General features: G+C 47.1%; 8 protein-coding genes across 8 annotated transcripts; 4 read left to right on the top strand and 4 right to left on the bottom strand.

Annotated features, from left to right (window-relative positions):
- The first annotated feature begins 327 nt into the window (after positions 1–327).
- F4822DRAFT_70983 (uncharacterized protein) lies at positions 328–2,277 on the top strand. Its single transcript, XM_051463876.1, has 2 exons — positions 328–821; positions 995–2,277. Exons 1-2 carry the CDS (start codon positions 547–549, stop codon positions 2,025–2,027), a joined length of 1,308 nt encoding a protein of 435 aa, XP_051309041.1. The 5' UTR covers positions 328–546; the 3' UTR covers positions 2,028–2,277.
- Positions 2,278–5,832: 3,555 nt separating this feature from the next.
- F4822DRAFT_419949 (uncharacterized protein) lies at positions 5,833–9,044 on the top strand. Its single transcript, XM_051459659.1, has 2 exons — positions 5,833–6,497; positions 6,561–9,044. The coding sequence occupies exons 1-2, from the start codon at positions 6,251–6,253 to the stop codon at positions 8,438–8,440; spliced, it is 2,127 nt and encodes a 708-aa protein (XP_051309040.1). The 5' UTR covers positions 5,833–6,250; the 3' UTR covers positions 8,441–9,044.
- Positions 9,045–9,048: 4 nt separating this feature from the next.
- Positions 9,049–12,000, top strand: F4822DRAFT_419947 (uncharacterized protein). Its single transcript, XM_051459658.1, has 3 exons — positions 9,049–9,119; positions 9,197–11,494; positions 11,571–12,000. The coding sequence occupies exons 2-3, from the start codon at positions 9,543–9,545 to the stop codon at positions 11,620–11,622; spliced, it is 2,004 nt and encodes a 667-aa protein (XP_051309039.1). The 5' UTR covers positions 9,049–9,119; positions 9,197–9,542; the 3' UTR covers positions 11,623–12,000.
- Positions 12,001–12,139: 139 nt separating this feature from the next.
- On the bottom strand, positions 12,140–13,278 carry F4822DRAFT_434383 (NAD(P)-binding protein; the record flags this gene model as incomplete). Its single annotated transcript, XM_051461999.1, has 3 exons — positions 12,140–12,854; positions 12,939–13,067; positions 13,124–13,278. The coding sequence occupies 3 exons, from the start codon at positions 13,276–13,278 to the stop codon at positions 12,140–12,142; spliced, it is 999 nt and encodes a 332-aa protein (XP_051309038.1).
- A 571-nt stretch (positions 13,279–13,849) lies between these two features.
- Positions 13,850–15,947, bottom strand: F4822DRAFT_70910 (T-complex protein 1). The gene is made up of 4 exons (XM_051463875.1): positions 15,740–15,947; positions 15,610–15,661; positions 14,902–15,557; positions 13,850–14,850 (listed from the first exon to the last, which is right to left on the bottom strand). Exons 1-4 carry the CDS (start codon positions 15,791–15,793, stop codon positions 14,008–14,010), a joined length of 1,605 nt encoding a protein of 534 aa, XP_051309037.1. The 5' UTR covers positions 15,794–15,947; the 3' UTR covers positions 13,850–14,007.
- A 93-nt stretch (positions 15,948–16,040) lies between these two features.
- F4822DRAFT_419945 (P-loop containing nucleoside triphosphate hydrolase protein) lies at positions 16,041–17,897 on the top strand. Its single transcript, XM_051459657.1, has 3 exons — positions 16,041–16,326; positions 16,379–16,470; positions 16,533–17,897. The coding sequence occupies exons 1-3, from the start codon at positions 16,324–16,326 to the stop codon at positions 17,755–17,757; spliced, it is 1,320 nt and encodes a 439-aa protein (XP_051309036.1). The 5' UTR covers positions 16,041–16,323; the 3' UTR covers positions 17,758–17,897.
- Positions 17,898–19,385, bottom strand: F4822DRAFT_419943 (uncharacterized protein). Its single transcript, XM_051459656.1, has one exon. It carries the CDS (start codon positions 19,137–19,139, stop codon positions 18,438–18,440), a length of 702 nt encoding a protein of 233 aa, XP_051309035.1. The 5' UTR covers positions 19,140–19,385; the 3' UTR covers positions 17,898–18,437.
- Positions 19,386–20,030: 645 nt separating this feature from the next.
- Positions 20,031–21,979, bottom strand: F4822DRAFT_434379 (putative arylsulfatase; the record flags this gene model as incomplete). Its single annotated transcript, XM_051461998.1, has 3 exons — positions 20,031–20,157; positions 20,215–21,692; positions 21,749–21,979. 3 exons carry the CDS (start codon positions 21,977–21,979, stop codon positions 20,031–20,033), a joined length of 1,836 nt encoding a protein of 611 aa, XP_051309034.1.
- Positions 21,980–22,462: the final 483 nt, after the last annotated feature.

Here is a 22,462-nt window from a genome sequence, read left to right as displayed (position 1 = left end):
GGAAAAACACATTTTGGGGATTAGAAGAACCTTCTATCTTTTTTTTTCTTAGTTCATGCTGCTGTCCGTCAGAGCACTGGATTATTAGTACATTGTATATGTGTGTCTCATTCTCACCGATAGTTGGTTGCGGTTTTTTCCCCTTTGTCCTAGAATCGGAAAGGCTCGTTGCATGGGAAGATGCACCAAACACACAGCACTCCGCCATTTCGTTGAGTACGGGCTACGAGCGTCCTTGCTGCCCTATTTACTAACCGCCATTTCCAAGTAGAAAAAATCCTCGGGAACGCGTAGGAGGACTTGGATTTTCATTCTTTTGAAATCTTGGCTCTAATCTGGTCTGTTGCGGCGTTTTGTTCATTTTTGAGACTCTTCAAACTGGCGGAGTTGGGCTTCATAACCATTCTATTTTGGATTATCTGATTTTTTCGGCCTACCTCTCTCTCTACCCTCGTGTCGTGTCCGGGTCCTTTTTTTAATTCTCAACCCTTTTTTCTCCCTTTCTCTCCTGAAAGATATTTTCATGTGACCGATCTACCTACCTATATGCTCTCTATGGATATCTTGCCGGTAGAACTTTTGAGACTCGTCTTCTCTCACTGCGATCCCAAGTCCGTCCGAAATCTTCGCGAGGTCACCCGGATATTAGCGGATGTAGGCTATGAGTACCTGCTATCTCCCAGATTTACTGCTGTCAGCTGGAGAAACGACATCGAACGACTACACTCTATTGCTCTCCACGACCGTTTAAGAGGAAGCATTAGGTCGATTTGTATTTTCCTAGGGGAACTCTCCTATTATGATGCGTGGAGTACTTCATGGTAAGTTTTGGTATTTCATGAATCCTTACAAGCCGCGATAACCATCCGTCCCGCGATCGGATATTCTGCATCGCTATTTATATGAATTCAACAACCATCCATGCTAAGGGGCGACATCCGGTTTGATTTTTATCTGTTTGAATAAGAACAGACTGTACTCACTTATTCAGTAGGTTTCAGCACTTCGTGTCGCCACCGGATACCCGTAATGAACTTATGGGATCGGCTCGGCAGGCGTTCGATAGAATTGAAAGAGGACGCAAGATCGTTGGCCCCTTGCATTTGAGGAGCGACGATCTTCGAGAAGCATGCTCTGCTCTTCCATACCTAGAAGATTTTGAGGTCACATTCACACGATGCCCTCTTGATAATGATCTTCTTAGGGAGGTCTTCGACTACCCAAGCTGTAGGAAGCTAGATCGACCCCTAACGTATAGCAACCTGGATGCTATCATATCTGCACTCCATGGTATTCGCTTATCCTCCTTCAAGGTCGACCGACTCCCACTGGAGATATTCCGCTTGGCGGTTCATCGCAACCATTGGTATAACAATGCCCAGGCATTTGATAGCTTGTACACCCTAAACTGGACCTTGGACCCGTCAGGTTTGCAGGGACCCGGCTCGGCTTTCAGGGCTGTAAACGGACTCGGTCGCATCTTGCAACTTGCAAAGAACTTGCGAAAATTGAGGCTCGCATTTCACCCTTACTCGAGTGAGAACTCAAAATTCGCTTTATCCTTCCGCGAATTGTTTTATGACTTCACCTATAAGCACCTCACCGATCTGACACTCGAAGGACTCTCTTGCGAAGAGGAGGACCTCAAGGATTTCCTCGCACGACACGGTCACACTTTGCGTCGGCTGCGTCTCGGCGGCCGCGGGTTAGCTAAACCTTTCGAAGTGTCACTAGGAGGAGTACACCTGTACGAAGGGACGTTCAAGGCTCTGTTCACAGGACTTCGCGCGAAGCTGCCAAATCTGGAACGCCTACACCTCGAAGGTATCTTCGAATGCGAGCACCACGATTTGCCCTCGCACGAGGCCTACAACTTCTATCCGTTGACCAATGAAGACTGGGGAGAGGTGCCCCGCCCTAAATGGGTGCGGAGCTCGCGGCATACGATTAATTGCATCCCCTTCGAACGTTACGTCCTTCATGGCGGATCCTATCCCGGAAACGCTTTGGTCCAGCAGAGTTATTGAAAAGCTGAAAAGTCGGTCAGAACGATAGACACCATTGGGAAATTGCCACGTCGGCAATTTTATGTTTATGAGAAACGATCCTTGATTCAATTGTATCACCACAGGACTCTTGCATCCCCGGGCGCACTGGTCAGATAGCGACGGAGGCGGGGCGGAGCATGGGAAATTGCTACGATCAAATCTCGGCGTGACCGTATCGCAACCCGGACGCACGAGAGGAGAGCGGAATCAAGCACGTGCCACGACACTACTCCTTTTTTATATTATTATTTTCTCTTCATTTTTCCTTCATCTCACTCTTTCTCGGAAAGGGGAGCATATATAGAGAGGGGTCCACACGAATCTTTTTTTTCTACAGGCGCAACCATTCCCGGCGTTCATCCCTGTTATTACACCTGGTCCAAATTGCTGCTGCAGCTTCGCGCTTGCTTCAGGGACGGAGGGACGGACGGGTTATTATTGTTTATGGTAATGTTCTCTTCTTGCCGTTCATGGAAATGTTATGCGAAATTAGGCGAAATTTGGGAGTAAAAAAATGACGACGTTATTGATGATATATTGGATATTGTTACCGAATTTGGCGGGGGGGATGACGAAGTGAAGCCTTTATGACTGGAAGAATGAATGTATGGGTTAAGACGCAGATTGTATCGCATTACTTGCTAGACTGGAAAGAAGATTCGCAAATTAGACTGATTGAACTGCACTGATATATATGGATATGTTATGTCTCAGGTTGTCACACTAGTCGTTCCAGATATTTTATTAATCTTGCGCTCGGTTGTTTAGTAGCCACGTAAGGAGATCTCTAGTCTCGTCGATCTAGTCACCTTTTCCTGTCGAATTCGGAGCTAGGGTTAGTTTTGCTTGGATGAGGGCTCTTGGATTCATGTGTAATGATCTATTTTAGAAGATGGTTCTAGACCTAAATTACGACGACTCTGCGATCCTTCATCTACTACCATACAGACGGGTTTAGTATGGGGTTAGGAGCATTAGGTTACTTCATTTGGTTCAGATACGCGGGGTGTTTGGAATAGAGGAAATTTGAAGCTATCGTAAAGCCTATTCAACACAATATTTACTAGGATAATTGTGATTTGACTCTGGCGGTGATGTTTTCCTGATAATCAGCGGTAAAAACTATGACGTATGCCACTGTCATATTTCGCCAACAAAATTGAGGCGTGGAATGGGAACACGAGCCGATGCGCTGCGACAACTTTAGCAAGTCCTACCGGGCCCTAAACATAGGGAAACGATGGTCCGGTTTTCTTTCTCTCTTTTGTTATTTAGTCAGCTTACACTTGTAGATAATACCCCAAAAGGCGTCGTCACGTTTATGCAATTCGACTAAAAAAAGACAGCCGCAAACGCCGTCGCTTCCGCGCTTCGAAGGGGAGGTCGGGGTCTAGTGTTCGTTCGTAAGTTCTTCATGGTACGTACATACATATGCAGGCTGCTGGTTAGGCGATGGGTTTGGCTTGCTTTCACAGGCGCTACGCTGCGCTTACTATAGGATGTCATTGGGGGCCACGGCGCTATGTCTGTGGTTTTATATGTAATGAGGCATGCATGAATGCGGCCGAGAAATTATTCGGATAATCTTGGATCCTTTTGCTTTATTAGTGAGCAAGAATGTTACGATGGGTGGTACGGTATTGTTTTCAGTTCGGAGATTTGAGTATGATTTGTGATAACCCTATGAGACCAGGCCGTTTGATTTCTTTTTTTGTGATTTTATTTTCTCTCTTCTGGTCTCCTCATTTGGCACCAATGGGCGGTGTCCGTTGTTAGTTAACTGGGGTAGCCTTGTATATTTACGGAGAGACAGTTTTCCAACGGCTTGGGAAATCTGTAATGTAAGTAAGATATGTGGATTGTACCTAGGCAAGTATCCATTATTACTTGCGTGTGTGTGCATATCCTTTACACTAATGTGAACTGTACATAATTGTAGATTGAGATGTAATGGCTGTGTAGTATATTGTGGATATGACCTCGTATCACGAGCCTTTTGGTGCGCTGTAGGGTCATCCGAAAGCCAAGGAAAATCAACAGCTCGTAACCAGTGACGATGCGCATATGATTGATCGTCATCATAATAATATAAGGCTGCAGTCAGATGGGTGTTGTTTTTGAATAAATAAATAAGCTTATTAGCCATGAATTAGACAATTAGACATCTAACGAATAGATTAGTTCGGACTTTGCATATATACCTACCTAGGTATGTACTGTAGGTGAGAGAGATCCTAGGAATTCTGCTAAATTTATAGATATATTTGAACTTTCAACATCTTCTCATTTCCACCTCGTATGATACTGCATGCCTTCAATTCTTGGATATATACGATGTATGTTTCTAAGAAGTTAGCCAAATTATATCGGATGACTTACGAACCTCGGTTGTTCTGTATAAAATCAGATCAGTTCATGTCGTGCTCATGCCCATGATCAGTGTGAGATGCAATGCTGCGGGCGCCCATGTGTCAGTGGGTTTGGGGTGGCCTTGGCAGTACCATTCCTAACCTATCGTCATGAATGTAAGACCTACATGGCTCGTTGAGACACCCAATATTTAGCGAGACTTATACAAACATTGGAAACACTCTTAAATGCATTATTTAGTATAAACATGACGCTGTTGGTAGTACGATTTGGTTCTCGCCACCTTACGTAGTAACTGAGGACTATATGGCAGCTGAAAAAAAGAGAAGGAAAAAAAAAAAAAAAAAAAAGCAATGGAGTAGTTTCCAGGCTTTCCATATCTAAACAGGGTTTCCATGTCGATCGACTCGAGGTTCCGAGTCCTAGTGTATCGATGAGAAGGATCATTAAAGGGAAAATATCTACAATAGGTAGGATGTGCGATAAATTTAGTTGAGATGCATAAGGTAGATTATCCGCTTCTTTGCCCACCTATTATTATTGTTGTAGCAAGCATATCCATCTCTGCTTGTTTCACTATTTGGTTTGTGATAGTGGATGGATGGTTGTTTAAGTCGTGTAAGTGGAATTATACCCAGTACCTAGGTAGTATTAGTAGTACATAGTAGTACCAGCAGTACTTATATTTTAAACTCTAACATAGCAGATAACGTTTCGGAGCCATCCAATGTTTATTATTAGCTTTGTATTTAAGATTTGCTTTTGCGCAAGAAAAGGACAAAAACAACCTTTACAGGTACATAGGTATGTAGTAAGTGCGTCAGTGGTGAGATATACTATACGCAAGTTGGTAACGGTTATACACTACATCCCAGGTACCTAGATATGTATCTTGGTCCTGATTGACTTTCCGTCCATTCCGCGTACCGTCTGGTGGATGGATCGGCTTTGCAAACAAGCCAAACTACCATACTTCGTCAATCTCGCGTATTCTAAAGTAGGCATCAATTATCAGACTAAACATTAGACGAAAGGTCGGTCCCGTTTCTATGTTATAGTAGTAGTAACTAAAGTGCCTCTAGGCGAGGTACCTGAATTCAATTTGTCGAGTGGTTCCTGAATTCATTAATAAAAAAAACCATCGGCATTGCGGCAGCTCCCCTTCTCAATGGGACCCCCGCCGCTGCTGACTGTCCCAATACGGTAAGGCCTCCCATACTTTTTTCTTTCTTTCCTTACCCCTGGCCCTCTTGGCCTGCCGAAGCATGTGCCAACCCTAGCCTGCTTGACCTGACCATGGCCCCACTAAACATGCACTTACGCATGCATGTTGAGCCGGCTTGGGGTTGGCTGCCCAGTCAAAACGTCACTTTTCTCTGCAAGCCGCTTCGCTCTAGCCCGCCCGGCCCATCGACCCTACCTTTCCTTGGTAGTATGTATTTGTATGTATCTAACAGAGAAAGAGCAAGAGAGAGAGAGGGAGCATCAGCCAACCATCGCGCAGGTGCCTTGCCCAAGGAACTGTCGTCAGTTCTTCCTAGTCTTTAGTTTCTTAATCTCTTAGTTTCTTGGTTCCACTCTTCACCTGGGCACTCTCTCTTCGTCAGAGTTTCTGACCCGAGTCTTTGGATCCATTACTTTCTCTCTAACTCCCTCCTCAATGTTGTTGGCAAAGTGCCTGCCTCACCAGCAGACACCACTTTTGCATCCTAGTTCTGACTAAGGCTGTCCTTGTTCTCCTCGTTTTGTCCTTCTCAATAAGAGGAGCCTCTCCTCTGGGACGCGCAAAACTCCGGAAGGTGACGATCCGCGCTTCTTAATTGCAATTAGCCATGCAGCGGGTTTCCGCCCTCCTCCCGTGGGATCGAAGTAGATCGAGTACGAGTAGCGTCAACGGAAATGGCAGTATAAATACCCATATCCGTAAGAATAGCGCCGACATCGTTCGCGGATGGGCCGATAAGATACCGTCCCCGGTCAACCGCCTTAGCACCTCTAGACTTGGCCGGGACGCTTTCCTACCTGCGACGTTAGACAAAGAATGCGATAAGGCTGCTCGCATTTTAAAGTCATTCTGCAGTATGCCCTCATTATATCCACTAGTGAATATGGATCGGTCTCTTAACTAATACCCGACTGTAGGCGACGGCTTTTCCACCCCAGACGACCGACCCGGGAGTCCCTCCACGTATTCTAGCACCCAATCGTCGCACAGATTCCTGAAAAAGATACCTCCGAGGATAATACAAAATACCGTCGGGCTCGCGATTTTCACATCGATGCGGTCTGGAATATGGACATCTGGTTCTGGAGGTAGCGGCATCTTAATCGCACGTAAAACCGACGGCACATGGTCTCCGCCTTCTGGGCTCATGCTTCACACGAATAGTTTACGTTTTGTCTTTGGTGTTGATGTTTATGACTGCGTCCTTGTCATCAACAATTTTACCGTACTTGAGGCCTTTGGAAGGCCACGGTTGACGCTTGGTACGGATGTTACTCTAACTGCTGGTCCTCTAGTCGCTTTGGGACTACTTGAGAACGATGTTACATGGGCCGATTTAAGTGACCGAGCAATTGTATATGTGAAAGCGAAGGGTCAGAGTACAGAAGTCAAGTTGGACGGTACTGTCATAAGTGAGAGGGCCGATGAAAATGAGAGGTTCTATGGGATGAAAATAGGTGTCGCAAAGATCCTAGCAGGTGATATCAACCAAAGTTTGCCTCAAACACGGCCTCTTACGGAAATGCTCAAAGCTGCCGAGGGGAGGACAGATTACGATACGGCTCTCGTGGAGCAACTGGCTTCCCAGCCAGCCCCAAGCGATGCCACACTCGAGTCTCCGAATACAGCAACTCTGTCGCCTGCATTCGGAGTACCTGACATGGAGGATCCAGACCCTTTTGGCGTTTTGGCTCTCGAAATGGCTGGAATGGGTATCCGCGAAGCTGGCACGCGACTAAGACCTGACAGTAGCCAATTCGAATACGCCCCTAGTCCGACGAGTCCTTTCTTTCCTAGAGCCGGCCGCCAGAGTGTCGACACGTTTTTATCTCGAAGCAACAGGGGAAGTTACATGTCTAACAAGACAGTAGCTACCGAGCGAAGCCAGATGACTGATGCCGGCACTCAAACATATTTCGCAACACCTCAGACCACTCCAAGTTCAAGCCAAAGTCAAAGTGAGGATGGGAACCCGCCACAAACGATCGAGGAAATCCCCGAAGCAAAGGAACCCGTCGAGGTCGACTACACTAAAATCGACATTAGCGCGCTACGGAGCCTTTCGAATTTCCCTGACTTAGATGACGAGCCCACAACGACGATTGCGATTAAAGAGGAAGAGGAAGATCAAGACTCAAGCAACAAAGCCAACGAAGAGACCTTAAAGAGTACGGGTACGCAGATTGAAGATGACAGCGGCGATGCAGATGATGAGGCACTGGATGAGGGTAACGATGATGACGGTGATGACGAAGAGGAGGAAGACGGTGACGAGTCCGATAGCGAAGCAGAGGAGGAGGCTGTTGTCTTCGAAGTGGCTACGGCCCAAACACCAGCTCGTTTAGCGATTGGTGCTGCCCGAGTTAACATTCCTGCTAGAGTGCCGCCTCCACTTCCCCTCCGAAGTCCCGCTCGTTCGTCTCGTAGAAAGAGTCAGATGGGTGACGTCAGCGGTTTAGTGAGTAGCCCACTCAGGCAAGAGTTTGAGCTCGAAGCCGAGGCCGAGGAAGTAACCACACCTAAGGCTAAAGACCATACGCTCAAACCTGTGGAAGCAATCGACGAGGTATCTTCCGATTATAAAACAGTAGACGAATCCAACGAGAGCGCGGATGATTCTAAGAAGGCCGACGATTCAGCGACCCCAGCTCAAGAATCGAGCGATGTTGATGATCACTCTCCCGTCACCGATACACAATCTCCACTTACGGAGAAAGCCACGGTTGGAACATCACCAGTGGCCAAAGAACATGCAGGCTTGGAGGCCAGCCGCGATGTATCCGTCTCGGCTGCCTAAGGGTGGGCGGTGTTATTTTCAACCTTTCCTTAACTGACGATAATGATACGTTTGGAGTTCTGGGAAAAGCATATGGACGGTTCAACGGAGGATGAGATACCACTATGATCAGGGAACGATCGGATTATAGGTACGAGGAATATTCTTGCACGGCACTCAATGCGTGAAGACGAGCGTTAGAGGAAAAGATGTCTCGAGGATGAGACGAAGTGGTCGTGCATGACAATACCCCTGATATGTATATTTATTGTTTAATACATTGTACCAACTTGCACTCATCGAGCATAGTTCATAGTAGAAGGATAGAGGGAAGGTATTTGTATGTATGTACGTATGAATGTATTTATATCGGTTTGAGGGATTCTGAAGGGGAATAGCCAATCTATATGTAGGTAACTTTGTATGTACTGTCGGATAATTAATTAAAGCGAGGTATAGTTATTTGAGGTAACTACGACGAAGGATAGATAGTATTGGTGGATGGGCCATTACCATAATTGACCAGATTTTACTTTTAGAAAAACGTGACTCCTACAGTTTATTTCTCCCGATATCAATCCGAAAGCACAGTAATTGTCAATTCTCAGTTTTTACCAATTCATTTGCCCCCATCGTGACAATACGTGCTTCAAAGCAGAGCGTATATGTATTTCCCAGCAACATCATACAACCAATCACAGTAAGCTTTCACCACAATTTTAGCTCTAGCTCCCGCCTTATCTGGAAAGCTTGGCAGCGGACTAATATCTGTTCCAGGGCTAAGCCACGATTAGCAAATATGTCCCAGCCACAAGAGCAAAATGTAGGGCGGGTTCAATCGCGCGTCGCTTCTACGCGCGAGCCAAGCTCCATTCGTGATGGTCGATCCAGTCTACTTTTCTAGGAAGAGGTTGACAACGACAACAACGATAACGATAAAAGCGAAAATTATAATACATATAATAATAACACTAGAGATCGATTCACAACACCACCTCCGAATTTAAACGTTGAAAAGAAAACACCCCGAAGCAAAAGAACTTCGCGCAAAGGCAGTGCGCGCAAGCAGAAGACGCCTGGCCGCGCCGACGAGAGTCCTTTTGTCGCCCGCAATCTCTTCAATATGGCCAGCCAACAGGGAAAATGGCGCGAAGACCAAATTCTCGTCATTTGCCCTGGTAGTCAAACTACCATGGCCCAGCTAGGCTGCAGTGAACTCACCCCACCCGCCCATCGCATCCCCACGAGAATGTTCAAGGACGAAGAGACCAACGAGTATACACCCTACCGCATATACAAGCGAAAGAAGACCAGCGCGCCTACGGCTACAGCGGATGGAGAGAAGTCCGACGATCAATGGGAATATGTTGAAGATCGCGATAGTGTCGAGGGTGCAATCTACCCTTTACAAGGCGGACGCATAGTCAATATGGCAGCCTTCCTCGCATTCCTCGATCATGTCCACAGTTTACTTACGACGACATACCACAACACGCCGATCATGCTCATGGCATCACCTCAGTGGACCCGGCCCGATTGCGAAGCTATCGCGCGCTACATATTTGAGAAGACCAAGACTCCGGCTCTCTGTTTGTTACACAGTGCGGTAGCCGCGCAATACGGCTTGAAGTGGCCAACCATGACTATAGTGGACATTGGTTTCGAGAAGGTCGATGTGACTTGTATACACGAATACCTTATTGTCAGCCAGAGGCAATTAGGCTACCCGAACCCAGAACGAGATATTTCGGGCGGGGAAGTGTTCACGCAGAAACTTCTATCACTTCTGAAGAACAAGAACTTCACCTATGACATGGCAGAACAGTTGAAGAAGAGTCCCCTATGCGAAGTTTTACCCTATATTTCCGAATTGTCGGAGCTCATGGAACTTCCTACGGACGATACAGTACCTGCCGCCCCACCCACAGTAGAGGCCCCGAAACCTGTAGAACCACCGAAATCTGTGACTGCTCTTGGCGGCGACACCGAAAATGGAAACGCCGAAGGAAAGGATGCAGATGAGGGCGTACTCGATGTCGCCAACATTGTTACCAGTGGGAATGCACGAGAGTTCCTCGCCAAGAAGGAAAAAGAGAAGGTTGAAAAGGCGAAGTCGAAGAAGTCAGGCAAGGGTCAAGAAGCCGAGCCTGCCGCGGCGAAGCCTGTTCGATTGCCCAACTCCAAGCGAAAGGTCGGCGTCTTTCATTATGAGGAACTGGTGCATGAGGATGTTGAAGTTACTATCTCCAACGGTGCTCCTAAGCCGGAAACTGCTGCTCCTACGAATGGCGATGTGCAAATAACTGATGCACCCCCTGCCGAAGGTGCGGCTAACAACCCGGAAGTCAAACCAGAGACCAAGCCTGAAGGTACTGGTGAGGCGATGGAGTCTACAGTCAACAGTGTTACCACCACGGAACGAAGAACAAAGCGAGTACGACGGGATATTGAGGTCGGACTCGAGAGATTTCTCTTCGCGGATCGCGCTGAAATAAACCGAATAACCGATACAATTTACCGCGCGATCCAGAGCATCGACGAGACTTACAAGCGACCAGGCTGCTGGGATAACATTGTCTTTGTTGGCAATGGTAGCCGTCTCCGAGGCCTGAAAGAAAATATTATCCAAACACTTACTGCGCGACATCTCATCTCGCCGAGTACTGCTACGATCTTTACCTCTGAGCTGCCGTCTAACATGGCGACGCCAAGTGGAACTGGATCCCAGACCCCTACCGGCTCCTTTACAGGCCAACTACCGACCACTAGTTCGGTAAACCCGCTTCTACAAGCGGCCACAACAGCATCGCTTGGTGTTCCGGGTGCAACGCAAGCACCTGGATCAACAGCGGGTGACGTGAGTGTGCTAGGCCACCATTCTCACGGACAGACACCGATGAGTATTAAGCAAGCGCCGCTGCCGAGTTACTTAGCCGAGTGGACCAAGAATGGATTCGAGGAGGCCATGTTCCTCGGCTCCCTTGTCGCCGCTCGTCTCGCTTACTGTATCCATAACATGGACGTCCAGACTACAGAGGCTCAGCGTACGATGAGTCTGAATCGCGTTGACTACAAGTATGTTGCTCTTCCCTTCCTATCCTAATTTATCCCAATGTCGGCTTAGATCAAGACTAACGATTAATTCCTATAGCGAGCATGGTCCTAAATTGGTCCATTCTCACTCGATGCTAGGCGGTTCTTAAGCGAATAATACGGAGGAATACAAACACGTGTTTTTCTCTTCTTTATATCCACGTTTATTGCAATGTTTTTTTCTATGGAGTTAAGGGGATATGAAGACAAAAGTTCCTAAGGACAGGGTGGAACAATATGATCTTTGTCCCTTTCCAAAACGGATAGGCCCCAGGAATTAATTTTTCTGATTTTACATGCCAAGGGGAAGCTTCGCGGGCAAATATCGAGCTAGGATTAGTCATGCTATTTCGCCAGCTCGATGAGAGCTATATTCCCCCATATGCAGGATGTTTACTGGCTAGCTAGCTATTCGCAGGCAATAGGCAGTGAGTGGATGGTGAGCAAGCGCTGTACTATAATCCCAATACGATGAGCTTGAACACAATCCTCCTATTGAAGTTTCTGGAATGTGAGTAATAACGACTACGAGGCAATATTGAAGGCGGTGCTTATGTCATGATTTAATGTCGTACATAAGAGACTTCTAGGCGCTTAGGTACCTACACCCGCATATTCCCAACCTCCTTATTTCGAAGGATCCAAAAGCAACTTTCCAGTAGTCTTCCTGCCCTCCAAATCATTATGCGCGCTCGCAACATCGCTAAGGTTATACACCTTATAAATCCTAGCATCCAATCCATCCTTCAACACGAAGTCGAGTAACTCATTCACATACCCCTCAAACTCCTCACGCGTAGCAATGTAATTAAACAGGGTAGGTCTCATCAAACGCGCATTCTTAGCGGCCAATCTCGCAATAGTAAAAGGCGGTACCGCACCCGACGCATTGCCAAAGGAAATCACACTTCCCTTCCTAGCCACGACATCCAGGCTTAGATCGAAGGTCGATTTCCCGACTCCGTCGAAGACGGCGACTACGCCTTGGTCGTCGGTGAGTTCGAAGACTTGGGATTTTACATCTTCGTGGCTGTAGTTAATAACGTGGGTGGCGCCGGCTTTGAGCGCGAGATCGACTTTTTCGAGTGTGGAGGCTGTGCCGATGATGTTGGCCCCGATGGATCTTAGGAGTTGCACGAGCCAGAGACCGGTGCCGCCTGCGGCTGCGTGGACGAGGACCCAGTCTCCCTTTTTCACGGGGTGCGCTTCGCGGATCAGGGTTAGTGCTGTGAGACCTTGGAGGAAGGCGGCTGCGCCGATTTTGGCGGGGAGAGCGGAGGGTAGTTTGATGGCTTTGGCCGCGGGTACGCTGGCGTATTCGGCGTAGGCGCCTTCAGCTCCCCTGATGTGGTGTTAGTCTTTATCTTATAGATGACTTGATTTGGAAAGGGGTGTCGTAATAGGGATAGGGGGAAGAGATACATACCAGACAACTCTGTCACCCTCCTTGAGACCGTAGACGTCTCCGCCTCCAACCTTGACAATGGTACCCTCTGCCTCTCGGCCCAGAATGTACGGGAACTGGGGAGCAGGGTATAGACCAGTTCGAAAGTATCTATATTACTAATTAGTATTACAAGCGATTGATAGGGGCTGTATGAAGCTACTCACGTGTCAATGAAATTGACCCCGATGTAATCGTTCTTCACCAAGATTTGGCCATCGACAATCGCGGGTACAGGCAAATCAATCTTGTACTGAAGGACCTCAGTGCCACCTGTCTTGTCAATAATGACACCCTTCATCGTGCTCGGTACGGAAGACATGGTTCGTATGTAGAGTTTTGGTGATTTCTTCTGAAATAGTAAGTGATTTGAAATTGTAGTTATTGCTGGAGCTGCTTGACGACTGAAGTTATGAGTTAAAAGTACACGCGACGAAGCTGTTCTTATAGACGAAGCTATAGTCATAGACGTAGCGGTTTTTGTTCAAAACATAAATACCGAATACTCTTATCCCGAAGAAATCGGCCTAAGTAACCCGATGTAAGCGGGTGAATTAATTACACGATTCGAGTACGTGTATGGATTGTGATGTTTGTTGAAGCTTCCAACAAATAAGTTTAATTAGATTTGACTCTAGAGACAATTTATAATTAGTAATTGTCTTTCCTACAGCTTTGTACGAGGGTATGCATAGCTCGTCTAAACTATCGCAAAAGTGACGCCATTGAAGCCGGACCCCTCCTGCCCCGCAGGGTACTTTAGGAATAGGAATAAATCGCCTTAAACCCGTAAAACCGGACCCGATCTGTCAACCGATTAGGGCGTAAAAATACCGGTATATGTCCGAATGAATTATTTTCTTATTAAGCAATCTAGATTCGGGAAATTGGTAATCAGTAATCGGTTGTTGACTTTACTTTTTATTTAAGTGGAATCTTTACACAGACTCTAACTTATCTAATGGTCTTTTTCCCAGGAGCTCATGAACATCTGGCTTATATCATCTCATCTCGTTCGAGTTGCCTCCTAGTTGACGTTCCCCTATTTGATTTACCGCGTCAAGGCGATATCGTCAATTCTAAGAATCATCTTCACCGTTTCTGCTGCTAGCTCGATAGCACTCGTGCTCACCAATAAAGGTTGTAGCACATTCTCCTTGGATATATTCGAGTTCACACCACCACTTTTGATGCTGACGCCAGCATTCTTCTCTCCAAGCTCGTGTCGATGTCGTAGATCCGTAACTACCTTGATGCTATTTAAACCGGCGTTTTCCGCTAGGGTTGTAGGTATCACTTCCAAAGCGTCCGCGAACGCCTTCCAGCAAATTGCCTCTGTACCGGTGAGTGATCGTGCTTGCTTAGAGAGCTGGGCTGCTATCTCGATTTCCGGTGCTCCACCGCCTGCAATGAGGGCCTTCTTCTTGACCAAGCAGCGGATGACGCATAGGGCGTCGTGTAGCGAACGCTCTGCCTCGTCTAGAATTAAGCTGTTGGCACCACGGCACACCACCGAGACCGTCTTTCCTGCCGATTTTGTACCAGTGACCTTGACCATTCGCGCACCGTTTGATTGAGCTTCTTCGACGAGATCGGCTGTTCCGAGCTTGTCTTCGGTGAAAGAGTCGATATCCGCAATCGGCTTGCAACCAGTAGATTTGCAAATGAACTCAACCTCGTCTCGCTCGATGTCCTTGACCGCAAGGATGTTGAGCTTAGCCAGGAAATGTAAGGAAAGGTCGTTGACAGCATCACGTAGGATAGACTTTTGTATTAAGAGCACATTGCACTTGGCCTTCTTGATCTTCTTGACCAGGTTAAGTAGATAGAGACGCTCCTCCTTGACGATCTTGTCCATTTGGCGGTAGTCATTGACTTGGATGGTGTTTTCCATCTGTATGTACGATTAGAATGAGGTGGATAGAGTAGAATTTCGAAGACTTACATCAGGCTTGGGGGGACTTAATTGAAACTGGATTAAACCGATCTTGGCCTTCTCCATCCTCACGGGTCCACCTGCGGCCTTGATGACGGGCTGATTTAAGACCACCCCGTCTACTAGCTCACTGTCCTCTATCGTGCCTCCAACCTTCTTGATGATCCTAATGTTCTTCAGGTCAACATTATCGGCCGTCTTAATGTCGATTGTTTTAGTGACCGCGTTGACTGCCATAGGACCTAGTAGGCCAGAGTATTGAGAGACGATCTTGGAAGACAAGGAGGTATTGGCTGCTTGGAGAAGAGTAGCGGTATCGGTCAAGGAGACAGGTTGCGACATATCGTGGAGAATCTGGACCGATGCTGCCGCCGCTCGTTGGAAAGATTCGGAAATAACCGCAGGATGGATACCCTTGGAGAGTAACCTATCGGCCGCACCAAGTAGTGCACCGCATATGACTACCACTGATGTTGTACCATCTCCTGCCTCGACATCCTGTGCTGCTGAGAGGTTGACAAGCATCTTTGCTGTAGGATGTAGAACAGACATGCTCTTCAACATTGTGTTTCCATCATTTGTAATTATTGTCTCTCCCTTTCCACTTCTGATCATCTTGTCCATTCCTCGAGGTCCTAGGGAAGTTCTGATGGCATCGGCAACGGCTGTTGGGCTTTAGTGGGGGCACTTTGAAATGGAATAAGGAGATATACATACCTCTTGCAGCGACGATATTCGAGGAACGCACAGCGACGGGCTTCTCCTTGTCCTATTTTCCATCCGTTAGTTATATGATTTCGAATAACTAAAAAAGGAGATATTAGTAAGGTGTGGAAAGAAGTCATACTCTGAAGGTAGCGTTGGCATTGGCGCCACCGCCGGATTGTGCTGTGGTAGCCATAATAAGCTAAATAAGTCGGATAGCGAAGATGTCGAGACTCCGGCAGTATGTGAAAATGTTGAAAAAGGTTAAAGAGAGTATTGCAGAAATTTGTTGTGGTTGTAACTTCTAAAAAGTGGCGGCCTTAACTTTGACAAGAGCTCCCCGCGCAGGCTGTGATATTTTTTGGTACCAAAAACCTTAATAGAATTAAAAATGTTCCCGGGGTAGCTGCGAGGCTACATTTGAGCTAGTCCTAATGAGGTATAATGCATAGATACGTACCGTTATCTCTAGGCAATGAACGAGCTTATGCAACCACCGTTTACTGTTAATCATCACAGAGGGCAACGACTTCGCCAGCCTGACTGAGAGCTTGTTTCTTTCTCAGCATTCAATCCCATTCACCATCAACCATTATCATATCCGCCCGATACGACACCCAAACCAATACCACCATTCTATAATTACACTCCTCCACTCGTTTTCATTTTTTTTTCAATTCACCATAATACGAGCGAGCTCCCCCAAATTGGGAGCTTTTTATCAAGATGGTATTACGATTTCCACATATTTTGCCATGCATCTTAGCTAACGATATCTTAGCCTTCTGCCACCGGTTCGAGTTGGGAGAAGTATCAAAAGAACTACGCCGATGACGAGCTAGAAGAGAAGAAGATCACACCATTAACAGACGAGTAAGTTTTAATTCGAACTACCCATAATTCCACCCTACGTCTTTCTAACAATCTACGACCAGAGATATCCAAGTCCTTAAAACATACGGAGCCGCACCCTACGGAACAGCGATCAAGAACCTCGAGAAGCAAATCAAGGACAAACAACAATCCGTCGACGAGAAAATCGGCGTCAAGGAGTCCGACACGGGTCTTGCGCCACCTCACCTATGGGATGTCGCCGCCGACCGTCAACGCATGTCAGAAGAGCAACCGCTTCAGGTAGCGCGGTGTACCAAAATCATTGCGGACGAGAAGGACGAGACCAAGAGCAAATATGTCATCAACGTAAAACAAATCGCCAAGTTCGTCGTCCAGCTCGGTGAACGCGTGTCCCCGACCGATATCGAGGAAGGCATGCGTGTGGGTGTCGACAGGAATAAATACCAGATTCTGTTACCGCTGCCGCCCAAGATCGATGCTAGCGTTACCATGATGACAGTCGAGGAGAAGCCGGATGTCACGTACGGTGATGTGGGAGGTTGCAAAGAGCAGGTTGAGAAGCTGAGAGAAGTCGTGGAGATGCCTCTACTCTCGCCCGAGCGATTCGTCAACCTAGGTATCGATCCCCCGAAGGGTGCCCTTCTCTATGGTCCTCCCGGTACCGGAAAAACCCTTTGCGCCCGAGCCGTCGCGAACAGAACAGATGCCACATTCATCCGAGTTATCGGTAGTGAGTTAGTACAAAAGTACGTCGGAGAGGGAGCCCGAATGGTGCGAGAGCTCTTCGAAATGGCCCGAACGAAGAAGGCGTGTATCATCTTCTTCGACGAAATCGATGCTGTCGGTGGTGCGCGATTCGATGACGGAGCTGGTGGTGACAACGAAGTCCAGCGAACTATGCTGGAACTCATCACTCAACTTGACGGTTTCGACGCCCGAGGAAACATTAAGGTCATGTTCGCTACCAACAGACCCTCCACGCTAGACCCTGCCCTCATGCGACCTGGCCGTATCGACCGAAAGATCGAGTTCTCGCTACCGGACCTCGAGGGCCGGGCAAACATCCTCCGAATCCACGCCAAGAGTATGTCTGTGGAACGCGACATCCGATGGGAGCTTATCTCCCGTCTCTGCCCCAACGCCACCGGTGCTGAACTACGCAGTGTGTGCACTGAAGCTGGCATGTTCGCAATTCGCGCCAGGAGAAAGGTAGCCTCGGAGAAGGACTTCCTAAGCGCCGTCGACAAGGTCATCAAGGGTAACTTGAAGTTCAACTCTACCGCCACATACATGCAATACAATTAGAGAAAGCGAAAAAAATTGCTTGCCTTACGGGGTGCGGAATGTATGATAGATAATGGACAACAATGGAGTGACTGATTAATGGCTATACTGGGTGTTCACTAGATTCCGTTCCGTTGTACCAATAAAGCGTCTTCATGCATGTGATTGATTATTTATATTATTTGGGGATTTGTATGAGTGGTATAAGTGACATGAGGATCCCTGGGTATTGAGCAAGTAGCTCGTCCTGGAGTATAAGGTAATATGTACATCCCATCCATCCATCCCATCTTCGTCCTGCCAAATACACAGTGCCTACCATGTAGCCTAGCCGTAATTACAGTCCGTACCTTCATTAGCGCCCAAAAGCAACAAAGTTTCCATGATAAACAGCCAATGGTCCGCGGATATGGTATCTTAACGAAGTGATATGCTCGAACGCGATGCAATGCAATGTGGGTAAATGGATGTGCTGTGCTGTGCTGTGTTATAGTGTCCGAATAACGCCATGACTATGCCTCCCTGAATCTGATAAATCCTCCCTTGGCTCCGATGCCGGCCTATATGGTAGCGAAGCTGAATTCCTTCCTAGCCTCACGAAGTGCTGCTGCCAAACGCGAAGCCGTGGTGGTTGGCGTTCTGTATCATGAGATATCCTCTGCTGGAATAAATGATTATGGTTCTTCCTCCATGGGGGCATCCTATGCCCCCTCCATACCAGCCAGGCACCCTAGGCAGACCACGTCGCCCTCGGATCCACGCTCCACGCAGCATCGGCTGCAGACCATTTCTCGGTGGCCTCGTCCCATCCATCCGTCTTCTGGCCCACCTCCTTTCTCCTGTTTTTCATCGGATTCTTGGTCGTTGCTTATATCGTCATCGACGTCTCGCATAGTAAACGAGGCTGAAAGGTCTGCTTCTTCCTCGGTGGAGGGTGGTAGCCAGCCTTGACATGCCCTTATGCAAATAAAACAGGCTCGTTGTCCACAGCCCATGCAATCGGCGAAGGAATCGAGGTCGGATTTCTTGGTCGGTTTTCGGTGGCAGATGTGACACGGACTTAGCAGTGCCGATGTATTGACTGATCTAGAACTTGTGCCTAGTCGGCCGTGCTGCGATGTAAGCGCCGTTTGGTGTTCAGGGTGCGCATGTGAGAGGTGCGATTGTTGCGAGTGACTGATGTGCGAGGCATTATGTGTTAGGTAGTGCTCCTCACTCTCGCTAACTAGCCGAAATCGCTTGCTCGCAGGCAGGGGTACGATTTTCCGTGATTTGTTAATTAGAGAAGCTGTGTCAAGACCCGTAGAAGGGAAGATAAATCGCTGTTCATCGTCGGTGCCTTCTCGTCTCCTCTTCTTGGTCGGGGAGAGCATGGGTAGCTCGAACGGCGTCACGGAGGGCATCTGCGTAGCCTAGGTGGGTTTAAGCGCCCGGCGGGGCAAGCGAAAGCGAAAGCGAAGGATATAAGATCGAAGGTTGGATAATGTCGCCGATTGAAAATCTCGGAAGAATTACGAGGCCAACAATGATTATGAGCAAAAAGGATGAGGTCGGGACGGGGATCAGCGACGAGCGAAAGAGCAAATGAAAGTATTACATGCTGGCTAAGGGCAGAATGTTTATTAAAGGTGAAGTGATACGGAATTGGTCGGCGGATTATCCTAACGGATCAACCAACCATTCAGGGGTCCAAGGGCAACCTTCGCTAGCTGAACCTAGCATCATTTAAGTACTTACCCGAAACTTCCTAGCTTAGTTCTGTCATCCAATATATAGAAATCTTATGATTGGTCAAAAAGAACTGAGTAACTACTTAGATAGGGTAGTGCATCTATAATTTAACAATGCTATCCGTGGAATTCGCTTTAAAACAAGGGGAAAACAACATTTCTGTATTACTTAAGCAGGCAGCTACGTACCACCGTATTGTCGTCGTGTCTTATAACGTGGACGCCACCAATACGATAATTTTCAATATCGTTCCGTACCGTCTGTAACTGGCCCGGGGATAAACCCTCTAATTCTTTCCCAACAAGACAAAAATTGATTATATTATTTTCGACTAGAAAACCTACTTCCCGAGCATGGCGCTACTGACCAAGCCAGCGTATAACTCAAGAAATGCCCACCGGATCGTGATCAATTCACTATAATACACATCTTCGCCAGCCCCATATAAAATATCAATCGTAACCTTAGCATAAAGCGATTGAATGGCTCTCAAAACACAGGAAAAATAATGAAACAAACCACCATTGACCAAATTAACCTAAGAAAACCGACCGATCTATCTATCAAGTATCGTTCCTTTCTGCGGAATCTTCCTCTAGGTATTTCCAGCCCCAGTTCCCTTTGATAAGATCTAGAAAATTTTCATGTACAAACGTCAATGTTTGGCGAAGAGTTGAAATGTATGATATACTATTTATCAGGTTAGTCAACACAGATCTCATTGTGGCTTCGCGGATGAGTACGTACTATTTGTCGTTGCGGGTCACCTTTTTCTCGGCTTTCTTCTGTTTCAATGCCTCGTGGTATATGGTGTACGAATCGAACATGCCAGTCTCTTGGAAATACGTCTCATAATGCTCGAGCATCTCCCTTAGCTTCTCTGGGTGGCTCTTTGCTAAATCATGGATTTCGCCAATGTCCCTAGACAAGTCATAGAGCTCCCATCTGCCGGGACCCTTGGGAGGTGGGAGGAATAGTGCTTTCCAATCACCCACTCTTACTGCCGCGATCCCAAGTTGCTCCCATCCGACTATATCCGTGTCGTTGTATATACGAATGCTATCATTTTTGGGGTTCTCTAAAATAGGCCTCCAAGATTTTCCCCGAACTGGCACGACTTCACGCCCACGAAAGGTAGGGCTTGGGTGCTTCAGGCCAGCAAGGTCTAAGACTGTCGGGACTATATCCATGACTGTCGTGAAAGCGCCAGTTACAAGGCCGCTCTGCCTCAATGCTGGAGGATACCGCACAATGCATGGACAATGAATCCCGCCCTCTGTCGAGTGTGATTTCGCCCCACGCGCGGGAGCCGTCGCAGCACCAGCCCATTGTGGTCCGTACCATACAAATGAGTTATAGTTGCCGATATTGTCCAGCGAGTTATCGTAATATTTCTTCACAATATCCTCTACCGTGTAACCAGCTAGAATTGGCAAAGCCTCGAGTAATTGCCCTTCAGCACCGTTATCCGACATGAAGACGATGAAGGTGTTGTCAAGTTCACCCGTTTCTTCTAGATAGGACCGTACACGGCCAATATTCACATCAATAAGATCGACCATCGCAGCATATACTTCCATTGCTCGAGAAGATACGCGTTTCTCTTCTTCTGATAGTTCTTCCCATGGCTTGGTCTTTAACATGTGTAAAGGCGCAGGCTCAACGTCAGGAGGTACCAGCCCCTTTTCGATCAAGTTTCGAAGTCTTCGATCCCGTAGGGCGACAGGGCCGTCATCATACATGCCATGATACTTTTTGATTATCTCCTGAGGAACTTGGAGTGGCCAGTGAGGAGCCGTAAAAGGAAGATATCCAAAGAATGGCTGTGTCTTCTCTTTTGGCGTCCTTTCCCTTAGGAAATCTAAGAAGTAATCAGTGAACGTGTTGGATGAGTAGAAGTCCTTCGGAAGATCCGCGCTCCCGTTGATAAAGTCCCCGTGTTTCATCCATATTCCGTCGCCCTTGAAGATTGCCGATGGCTTTTCCTTGAGATCGTATAATTGCGGTTCATGATTGAAATGATTTCCAGCCCCTGGTAGAGTAGAAAGTACTTTCGTGAAACCCCTTGCGTGAGGTGCAAGTTCCTTTCTCAAACCTAGGTGCCATTTACCACTCATGAGGGTAAAGTATCCTGCATCTTGAAGGATCTCTCCAAGCGCAGCTACGCGATAATTCAAGTATCCCTCATACCCAGGTTTATCTTTAAAGATATCAGGTACCTTTTTCTGAGGGAAGGCTATTAGTAAAGGAGAGTGATTATGTATTGGGCTAATGCACTTACTATCTTTTCAGCCATAACCCCCAATCCAGAGATATGGGAATCTGTCCCCGATAGTAACATAGCCCTGGTAGGAGAACATGATGCGGCTGTGTGAAAACCAGTCATGCGTATTCCCTCGTCCGCCAACCTTTGTAGATTTGGTGTGTCGATCTCACCTCCATAAGGGGAAGTATCACTAAAACCTAGATCATCCGCAACAATGATCAGAAAATTTGGCTGTTTCTTGGCCATCATTGATCGAAAGTAGTGATCATATAAAAATGCAGAAAACGTAGAGATTACGAAAATAGCCACCAACGAACGCCGCAAGGCGACTCGCCCAGAAAGAAGCCACATGTTTTGTTCATGGGGGGTTGTGGTACTTAAGAATTTCCGTGGTTCCGGCAAAATGTAGGGGATCCAGATATAAAATATCGGATGAATCCAAGAAGATGAATATATCCATTATTGGATACATTCAATACAGGGGTAATATGAGCATTGAATCCTATTCTCATATGGAATAGAGGAAGATTCCAATGTTCATTCTTGAAGTGTTCCGCTCAATTGAGATTTTGAGTGCTTCAAAACTCAATCATCACAGCGTTGTTGTAAATGTTCCGGAGAGGTTTTTGGCTTGATACCACCCGAAGAAAATAAATAAATTAACAACACTGTTACCCGGGTACTTTCCCAGTTGTATCGTCAGGTAGATCTCTGTTACTTCTATGTTAC

Source organism: Hypoxylon trugodes, assembly GCF_022578975.1.
Source record: "Hypoxylon trugodes strain CBS 135444 unplaced genomic scaffold F4822scaffold_11, whole genome shotgun sequence".
Classification (NCBI taxonomy): Eukaryota; Fungi; Ascomycota; class Sordariomycetes; order Xylariales; family Hypoxylaceae; genus Hypoxylon; species Hypoxylon trugodes.
The sequence above is the reverse complement of the archived record's forward strand: the minus strand, read 5'-3'. Positions and strand labels throughout refer to the sequence as shown.

Coding starts and splice junctions, on each gene's coding strand:
- F4822DRAFT_419943 (XM_051459656.1), bottom strand. CDS start 19,139: ATGCCCTCCGTGACGCCGTTCGAGCTACCCATGCTCTCCCCGACCAAG.
- F4822DRAFT_419945 (XM_051459657.1), top strand. Junction 16,471..16,532: donor ATCACACCATTAACAGACGA/GTAAGTTTTAAT, acceptor ATCTACGACCAG/AGATATCCAAGTCCTTAAAA.
- F4822DRAFT_419947 (XM_051459658.1), top strand. CDS start 9,543: ATGGCCAGCCAACAGGGAAAATGGCGCGAAGACCAAATTCTCGTCATT. Junction 11,495..11,570: donor CTGAATCGCGTTGACTACAA/GTATGTTGCTCT, acceptor TAATTCCTATAG/CGAGCATGGTCCTAAATTGG.
- F4822DRAFT_70983 (XM_051463876.1), top strand. CDS start 547: ATGCTCTCTATGGATATCTTGCCGGTAGAACTTTTGAGACTCGTCTTC. Junction 822..994: donor GATGCGTGGAGTACTTCATG/GTAAGTTTTGGT, acceptor CTTATTCAGTAG/GTTTCAGCACTTCGTGTCGC.
- F4822DRAFT_70910 (XM_051463875.1), bottom strand. CDS start 15,793: ATGGCTACCACAGCACAATCCGGCGGTGGCGCCAATGCCAACGCTACC. Junction 15,558..15,609: donor GAATATCGTCGCTGCAAGAG/GTATGTATATCT, acceptor AAAGCCCAACAG/CCGTTGCCGATGCCATCAGA. Junction 14,851..14,901: donor TAAGTCCCCCCAAGCCTGAT/GTAAGTCTTCGA, acceptor TCGTACATACAG/ATGGAAAACACCATCCAAGT.
- F4822DRAFT_419949 (XM_051459659.1), top strand. CDS start 6,251: ATGCAGCGGGTTTCCGCCCTCCTCCCGTGGGATCGAAGTAGATCGAGT. Junction 6,498..6,560: donor CATTTTAAAGTCATTCTGCA/GTATGCCCTCAT, acceptor ACCCGACTGTAG/GCGACGGCTTTTCCACCCCA.